This window comes from Chenopodium album, chromosome 9 (assembly GCF_948465745.1).
Source record: "Chenopodium album chromosome 9, dcCheAlbu1.1, whole genome shotgun sequence".
Taxonomy (NCBI): domain Eukaryota; kingdom Viridiplantae; phylum Streptophyta; class Magnoliopsida; order Caryophyllales; family Amaranthaceae; genus Chenopodium; species Chenopodium album.
The window spans coordinates 5,920,216-5,929,578 of NC_137842.1; the positions used below are offsets into that span (position 1 = coordinate 5,920,216).

The following is a 9,363-nucleotide window of genomic DNA, read 5'->3' on the forward strand; positions in this document are numbered from 1 at the left end:
TTTTGAATTTTTTTGAGGTGTAAAACTTTAACCATTCAAGTATTTGTTTATTCTAACATTTTTGCATTGTCAAACTAAGTGATGTTTATTTATCCTCTCAATATAAATTTTTTGGCTCCGCCATTGCGGATAGAGAGCTTTTATAAACCGTATTTTTTACATATATGCCCTTAATAGCATGCCTCCCACTTTTCCATTTAGATATTTTTTAACATAAATGTCAATCTAGACTTTTTTTTTTTTTTTTGACACAGTCAATCTAGACTTTTTCTCCTTCCCTTAACATAAAACCAACATAAAAATTTATTGATTTGAATATAAACTCCCAATCGCCCTCTCAATTCCCATCATGCAAGCAAAGACCATTCTAGGGCACGGGGTACATAATATTGTATTGGAGATTGGTTTTTTTTTTTTTTTTTTTTTTTTTTTTTTTTTTTTTTTTTTTTAAGGACTACCTATTTGACTGTATCATTGGCTTAACCATTATTTTTTGGTTAAAATGGCCATCTAATTGGTTGAAAGCCATGATTGGAAATCTTATTAGAAGCATAAATGAAAATTTGAACACTACCATAAAAATTATACCACAACCATGGATTAAAACTAATGACTCAAGTACGTAGTGCCTACAAATCCAAGCGAAAAAAAAAATAATGATAAAAGACACCAATCAACAACTAGCAATTTTAGAATTTCGCCAAAACCAGTAACAAGTTAAATTTAAAATGCATAAATTAGGCGTCAACATTTTAAGGTTGCTATGAAACTTGACTTTGATGAGCTCTCTTTCTAATTTACGAGATGATGTAACTAATCCCGATTCAGGTGTCCATAACTCTAAACTTATCGGATCTTACATCCTTGCTACCTGTTATACATGTACAAACAATATAAGCTAAGTGAGAAGTAAACAGAAGAGATAACCGTATGAGGGTAAAAAGAGGTCTCAACAAATTTCATTACGACCTCCTTTGTAAAGTTTAGACCTAATCATTATTCAAGAAGCAGTGAAAACGGTGGAATACATGCTTTCATAAGATTCAATTAAAATGAATCCTAATGATTCATTGGCCTTTAAAAATGCTTTCTTTCCTAGATCAAGATCCATACAAAGACAAACAGAATGAGAATTTGGAGTTCTATTGCAGAAGGTTAAGAAAGAATATAAAAAAGGCAAGTAGCTAACATGGAACAAGCCTCTCTTCCATGCTTGTAAAAAGTCAATCAACAGATATAACGCCGACCTATGAATAAATGAATAAACCACTCACACATTCATACATCTTTATTTTTTTGATAATAATAGAGTGCAAATTATGTAATAACTTTCTCCATAAGCAGGAAAAAGAAAAGAAAAGTACTCATAAAATATACCTCACATAGTAAAGAATTTATATCATCATGTTTATAAATTGCAGGATATAGAATCCTACAATCAATTACATCTACACCATTGCGTTTTGTGGCTTACTATGGATCATTTCTTCCTTCCTTTTCCTCAAGAAAAATCTAATAGATCAAACCTGACACTGCACTCCCGTTACAAATCCAGTTTACATGGCCCTGCAAATCCAGAGAAAAAAAAAAACTCTACTACGCCAAAATTGTAGCTATAAGATTATGGACAATTACAGAACAATCTAGCCCTCGACTAACAAATCAAAAATGGCTGGCTTATTCATCTTCAGACTTTTTCACACTCTGACCAACTTCGACTGGTATTGGACCATACAAGCAAACACGTAGACTGCCTTGAAGAAGTCGCTGGTGGAAATAGCTCTTATATAAATCCCAGAATTCATCCCTATTAGAAGATGCAGATATCTATCAGAATGCATATAAATAAATGAGATCAATGAAAATAAAACTGATTTGCTCAACTAATTACGGTTCTACAATTCTACTCCCTGACGAAAAGGTAGATTTATGGGATCCAAGAATCTATCCATCCATCCATCCTATTCCTACAATTGTGTCTATCTAGTGCTGCATGTTTTAAAGTTTACGTTATGCTACTCCGAAGGGTCCTTGAACCTGTGATTTAAGAGGGGTGATAAAGGCCAAAACCAATATATACGCTGACTTCCCAACTTGAGAGATGGACAGCAACCAAAAACATGAAAACATTTTTTTTTAAAGGCCTAGCTAACCTGACTTGTTGGAGGGTAAGCAATGAAAAGCCTTTAACATCAGTATGCATATCAAGAACGACTACTTCCAGTCGTGATAACCCTAAGGCCTCCATTTCACACAATTTCTTTATCCTGAAAATGAAACAAAAAAAGTCTTATTAGACAAACTGGAAAAAAATGAGTAAGGCATTACAAAATAAAGTTATTAGCCTCTAGTGAACATTACCACTCACACCACATTCTTTACGTTTTATTTATACTCTCCTATACAAGACATTCTTTACATTTTTTGTATACTCTCCTATACAAGACACTAATATTGTACAAAAAAAACAAAACAGATCTAGACACCCTTATAAACCCTTGAAGCCTGAAATTGCATAAGCACAAAGGAAACAAAACAGAAAATAATAATAAAAATCCCACTTGAGAAACAAATTCCACTAATGACAGTCTCAGAAATGGTCTATGGTTGGCACTTCATCAAAGATTTCAGAGAACACCTACAGAAGTCATAGTTCAGTGGTGATCAATAATCTTAAGGAGCTTAACATTGTCACTGGAGAAGTCAGAGGGCTGTGGGAGAGTTTCCAAGAGTTTATTGTCGAGCACATCCATAGAGAAACTACTCAACCTAATAATAGGATAGGGCAAAAAGGTCCATCTTTATCAATTACACAGCAAGGGCTTTACAAGGATCATACTGTTTACTTATATAATTTTCTAGTCAAAGAAAATCCTTGTTCATAACAGAAAGGCATATTCCACTATAGTGAGTTAAACAAACTCCTAACACCAATTTTATGGGCTTTTCCTCTGGTTAATAAGAAATCTAACTCAGTGGCAATTTGGCAATCCTTTGAGAATTTCATGCAGACAAGAAACTTTTTTGATAGAAATTGAGTGCAGAACTGAAAGAAGCATCCTTTTTCTTATATACTCCGCTAATCAAACAAATACTTGAATAAATTTAGTTTCAATAATTTCTAAACTCCAAGCTATAAAGTCTAAACACCCAAAAAAATACAAAAGCATTTAATTAAATGACCATCTATATATCATAAACAAGGCAATTAGGAAATTATTATTTACTGAGTTGGATTTTAATGTTTATTCAAATCATAGACAAAATTTACTTCTTCATGCTATCAGGGTAAATTTAGCAGGATGGATCTTTGACATGTAGCTCATTTCACTCCATATCATCTTTCCATGTTCCATATATAAGTTCCATCAATTCCCCTCTACCCCAACTTCATACACCTAAACAGACCATAGCAGGGTAGCAAAGCAACAAAAAAAATTTAATGCAATCTCCAAATTCAAATGGCATTTTCCAAATATTGATAGTACTCCACGCATTTTTGTAGTTGGTCATACACATTATCTTTATCTCACTGCCTGAAACTACGTGTTTCCCTGAACAGCAGATTGCATACAGCTATGCTGCTAGCAATAAAATAAAAGAAATTAAAAATTCAATTGGAAAGAGCTCAATTGAGCACCACATTTCATAGAAACAAATTAAATCCTGATGCAGCAAATACTGCCAGAACTACGAAGCCAGCGCTACACATTTACAAAAGAAGACAAGATACACAAGCAACAAACCCTCAACATCACTGGGATGACAAAGCATAAAGACCAGCAAGAGTTGTAAACAATAAGTCTAAATGCTCTCAAGCTAATGAATTGCTCATAAACTCATCTAGAAAGCCAAAGGATGCTTTAAATGAAGAGCTTGAAATGAACAGTACACAAACAAGAAAAACATACTTGAAGGCCTTACATGAGCGATCTAAGTCCTTACAGATTGTTCTGCATACCAAGCATCATTTCTATGGCTGCTATTTGGACAGTGCATGAATATATCACTAGAGTTCCTCATTTACTACCAATAGAAGTACTCCAGTCTAGTCTCTACCCATATAAAATCTAGAAAGGGAAAAAAAGGAAACAGGAACAACAAACTAGAGTCACAAAAGTAGAGAACATCAAGAGTCATGACTTAATTAGGCCACATATACCCTTTTGCTAGTGCAGGAAAGTCAGACATAAAATCCACCAAGCAGTTATCTACTGACCCACAAAAAAAAGTTTAACTAATAATTAAGGCTAGCAAGTCAAAACACAAACATATTTTCTACACAAAGAATAGCAAATTTAATAATGTACATTGTTAGTTTGTTACCTGCTTGGTGTACCACTGGCGATATTCACACGATTCTTTAATAGAGTTACCTGCAAATATCAGAAACTGTCTTCCTGAGCAACTTTTAATACACTAGCTCACTGAAAGAGAAATATGGGATGCAATTTAAAGGAAGACATCGGGGAATTGTCTGATATACAAGGCAAGCACAAAATTATAGGCATAAATACTGACTGAGGTAAAACATGCTCAAGACAATACACTAGCAACTTTTAATACACTAGCTCACTAAAAGAGAAATATGGGATGCGATTTAAAGGAAGACATCGGGGAATTGTCTGATATACAAGGCAAACACAAAATTATAGGCATAAATACTGACTGAGGTAAAACATGCTCAAGACAATAGGACTCAAAATATTCAGTTCACATTAATATGATATTTTCTGATTTTATGATTACCAAAATGCATCACATAATCTTATGACAAGAAAAAAAAAATGTCAGTTTTAATCTATCTGACTAACAATGTGATGCAAATGCAGAAGATCAGAAAACAGTTTAAGTGCCTATTGCTGTCATGTTCAACAGATTAGGATTTGGCTTAGTCTTACTTTGTTTCATTTTAATGATAAAGGAAGCAAAGATTTTGCATTTTTATTGCATATCCTATTAATATATTTCAAAAAGCTCTATTTCGTTTACTTAGCTGATAAAAGGGTCCATCCAGAGAGTTTCAATGCTTTATAAAGTAAGATTGTAAGATTTTCAGATTGTGAGCTGATTTCATAAGAATGGCCAAGAATAGTTTTGTTATTTTAAACAGTGTTTGTATGTGTAAGGTTTGTTTAGGTGTTAATAATATGTTCTTATCCTTGGGGCTACAAGGTTGGTATACGTAAATTAAAATACCTATGTCCTAAGCTTTTATAAAGACGTCATATTGCTATGCATTGAAAAACATGAAGCTTTTATAAAGACGTCATATTGCTATGCATTGCAAAACATGAAGCTTTTATAAAGACGTCATATTGCTATGCATTGCAAAACATAAAATTTGAAGAATTATAACCCTAAAAACCTTCATTTGGTCTATGCATGAAACATTGTGCATTATTAGTATCAGCACCATCTTATCTTGAAATTATCTAAAAACCTTCATTTGGCCTATGCATGAAACATTGTGCATTATTAGTATCAGCACCATCTTAGATTGAATCTTTCTGCCAAGAATCTTCATTTTCGGAGCATTTTATCAAAGAGTTGCCTAGATCCATATCACACTGATGGTTTTTGGTCATATTATATCATTATATATATATATATATATATATATATATAGATAGATATATATATATATATATATATTGTCATTTACAATTCTAGTTCCAGGCAAGACAGTGTTTGTATGCATGAAGGTGAAAAGTTGATGCAATAAACTTCTAAGCATCTAGGAACAGAACACCACATAAATGGCCTGGCAGAAAGCAGCGTTAAAAAAGGCTTCTTTGTTAATAAGTCAGCTTTTAACACCAACATCACCCCCAATGCCTCTAAAGAAGCCCACACGTTATTGCACCAGGGGGAAAGGATGTATAGTCTTATGCTATGTTACATGGACTCGGGTACGTGTGTCGGACACGGACACTTGTCCAAGTGTCCGATTCGTCAATTTCCAAAATTTTAGGACACGGGGACTCTGTCCTATATTTGGACACGGGTGCGGAGACACGGCACTTTTATTTTTTGCAAAAAAAAATTATACATTACAAAATATTTTAATACTCTTAAATTTTTAAAATTAAATTTTTATATCATATTCTTGTAATATAAATTATATGATTACTATTTCTTGTTATAATTATTCTAGTACTTTCTCTAAAATGAATTGTTTACCGTTTTCAAAAAAAAAAAAAAAAATAAATAAAATAAAAGAATTTTTTACTGCTGTAAATTGTTTACTGCTGTAAATATTGGGTAATGTATCACAAAAAAGTAATTTTGGTTAAAGTTAGTAGTCAAAAAGTCAAAAGCAAAATAAGTGGTATCCCATTACCCTACCCCCCACCTTTCTGACAGCCCCACTCATTTCCTCTTCCTGCCTTTCTCTCTCTCCTCCCCCTCTTTTCTTTTCACTCTCTGGTTTCAATGGAGTCGAAGAAGATTTCGCACACAGCCCTTGCTCTGAAGTATCCGAGTGCAAATAGCCGAATCTGACACGAATTATGTGTCCGTGTCCGCGCCGTGTCGTGTCGACACGGACACTTTGGGATTTCAGCCGAGTCCGATGAACATAGGTCTTATGGATTAATATCCAATGTGGACTAAAGAGGTTTCCAAATGTGCAGGCAGTGCAGATAGCACTTTACTCATGAAGACAATATAACTTAGACAAATATACAGAGTTGCCAAGCATCTTTTCAGCCATCTAATTGTGCCATTTTAATTGCATAGAAAGGTGAGGTACAAAATTTAACCTGCTCATCAATTTTCAAATGCTTCGAGAATAGCTTCACAGCTTGGCATTCTTTAGTCAATATCCGCAAGCCCCTGCGTATGGAGTTTGCACATTAAATATTTTTTATGACAATACTATGCACAAGACAACCCATTAGCCTTTTTTAACCTTAATCTAGGTTGCAGCTGCAATTCATATCGATGAAGTCTTATAGGGTTGCTGCAAGTAAAAAATTTTGTTCCTAAAATCAAAGTGATACAAAGGTCAAACTCAAACCTCAGCATTTCCAACGATTTTATGGCAGAAGCACTAATAACCAAGACAGCGGGGTTCCCGGGATCAACTTTTCCCTCAACAAGTTGTGGTTCACAAAGCACTTCTTTCCATGATGATCCAAATACACCTTTAATATGCTCCCCCAAGTTGCCAGCATCTTGACTAATTCTCTCCAACGGCTTTGGAAAGTACGTATCTGCTAAACATGGACCCAATATAGCAAGTTAATATGAAATATCATTTTCTTTGCAAACCAAGTGCATAATGTGGTAAACAAAATGAGCACACAAATCAGAATTTCTATTCATACACACATACCCTATAGTTTCTAATTTCCTAAGCTGATCCTTGTAAACAATCACCTTGAAGGCTTGAATATCATTGAGACTGAACGCTTTTTTGTATGAACGAAAGGTGTTTTAATAATTGGAAGGACAAAATGAGCAAAAAGAAAAAGTAGCACTACTTAAAGAAGGGAGGGAAATTACTTTTTGTAGAAAAAGTCGAATTACTTTGAATTCTACCAAAGTGCCAGATTTCAGATTTGTTTGTTAAAAGTATGCGACTGTAATGCATCAAGATTGTCTATATCTGCATATTTGTTTTAACGACAATAATACAAAACTATCCATATCCTTTTTACGACCAAATGCTGAAATACATGTACAACATAGATTGGCTAGTAAAGAAAATAAGTAGGAACATACACTAACAACCTTTTTTGTAAGTGGTAATAAATGATGATAATGGGAATGAATTAAACATCATGTTAATAACCATAGTAATGCAACTTCATCTTCAAACATGTGTTTTTCTTGAATTTCTATACCCACCTAATAATTCCCCCAAGTAGTAAAAGATAGTAACGAATATTTATAAAGAAAAAGGGATAGTTTGGACTTTGGAGTGAACTTAGCATTACTATGGCCATTAGCATAGGACTTCCCTTACAACAACAACAACTACGACGACAACAACAACAACAACAACAACAACAACAACAACAACAACAATACCTTAGTCCCAAAATGGTTTAGGACTTCCCTTACGCATTTATAAATACATACACTCTCATATCCACCCTTTTAAATGAAGCCTGTAAGTTTTCAACAAAAGCCTAGCACCTACTACCCACAGATGGATCATCCGCCTAAAGTGAAGAAAGTCATGTTATACCGAGATTTTTTACTTATTTTCTTTTATGTATTTCACCTCCGACGTATGTATCGAAGTCTTACTGTTCTATAATACTCCATATCAACTCATAGTCGAAAGCTGCATCTTCTTAGCCTAAACATTTTGACAACATTAGACTACTCTGTACTACCCATCACCACTCACAAAAGATGAAACCCATAATTTTGACAACACCTGATTCTGATAAAGTAGCATATCTGCTGGCCTAGAAACATCCTGATTAATTATTATCACCTGAAACTAAATGTGCTAAATTTTTGCCTACAATACATACAACATTAACAAGAAATGAGCTCTGCTCAAAGATATAAAGGAATAAAACACAGAATTTGTATAAATTGTCTAGAAAATCATAGCAATTACGCTAATAAATATTAATGAAAAAACATAAAAATCCAAACTTTACTCAATTTTGTTGGTCCGAAAAATCAAATCAAACATACATATAAATAGCATATATAATTAGACATGGGTTTGTACTCAATGAAAATTAAAAAGTTGAACAAAATAAATTAGGTAAATAATTGAAGGAAAAAGATGACCTTTAATGGATTCCAACTCAAGGGAAGAGAGTTTGGTGCCATTTGCAGATTCAAATTGATCAACAAAAAATCTGCGACGCTCAGAAGGTGATAGAATTAGGGAAGTAACAACAGGTTTTTTGATGGGTTTATCAACCTTTTCAATTGTGGGTTTATCTTTCAATTGTTTTTTGATTTTCTTGGGATTTTTGGTTTTGGGTTTTTTGGGAGCAAGAGATTTAGGACGATTATTGCTAAATTTTGAGGGTTTATTCTTGCCAAATTTTGAGGGTTTGTTCTTGCCTCTTACTTCTTTGCCCTTCGCCATTGTTGTTGCTGTGGTGTGGTTTAAGTTTTCAAGTTGTGCGGCTTCTAACTGAAGACCAGGGTTTTGCGCCAAACAACCTTCATAAGTTTTTTTTATTTTTCCTTGTTTATTGAATTTGAAGTTTTTTTTTTTTTTTAAATCTACGTACGGAGTATTAATTACCAAGTTTTTAAAATTCTTGACCCGTATCTTAAAGTGACTTGACATGAAATAACCTATGACTCGATCCGATTGATAGATTTACATTTTTTTTTTTTTTTGACGGGATTGATAGATTTACATAGAAGAATAAAATC

At 33.6% G+C, this 9,363-nt stretch overlaps 1 protein-coding gene across 1 annotated transcript; it reads right to left on the minus strand.

The window, feature by feature from the left end:
• Window positions 1-1,374: 1,374 nt before the first annotated feature.
• Window positions 1,375-9,115, minus strand: LOC145559473 (uncharacterized). The gene is made up of 6 exons (XM_081620898.1): window positions 8,761-9,115; window positions 7,022-7,217; window positions 6,765-6,837; window positions 4,327-4,376; window positions 2,154-2,267; window positions 1,375-1,807 (listed from the first exon to the last, which is right to left on the minus strand). Exons 1-6 carry the CDS (start codon window positions 9,065-9,067, stop codon window positions 1,678-1,680), a joined length of 870 nt encoding a protein of 289 aa, XP_081477024.1. The 5' UTR covers window positions 9,068-9,115; the 3' UTR covers window positions 1,375-1,677.
• Between the last annotated feature and the right edge of the window lie 248 nt (window positions 9,116-9,363).

What these genes read in the sequence shown, in the direction of transcription:
- LOC145559473 (XM_081620898.1), bottom strand. Translation starts at nt 9,067, where the DNA reads ATGGCGAAGGGCAAAGAAGTAAGAGGCAAGAACAAACCCTCAAAATTT. An exon ending in ATTTGAAAATTGATGAGCAG is followed by an intron (nt 4,377 to 6,764) that starts GTTAAATTTTGT and finishes TGATATTTGCAG; the next exon opens with GTAACTCTATTAAAGAATCG. An exon ending in GCCAGTGGTACACCAAGCAG is followed by an intron (nt 2,268 to 4,326) that starts GTAACAAACTAA and finishes TTTCATTTTCAG; the next exon opens with GATAAAGAAATTGTGTGAAA.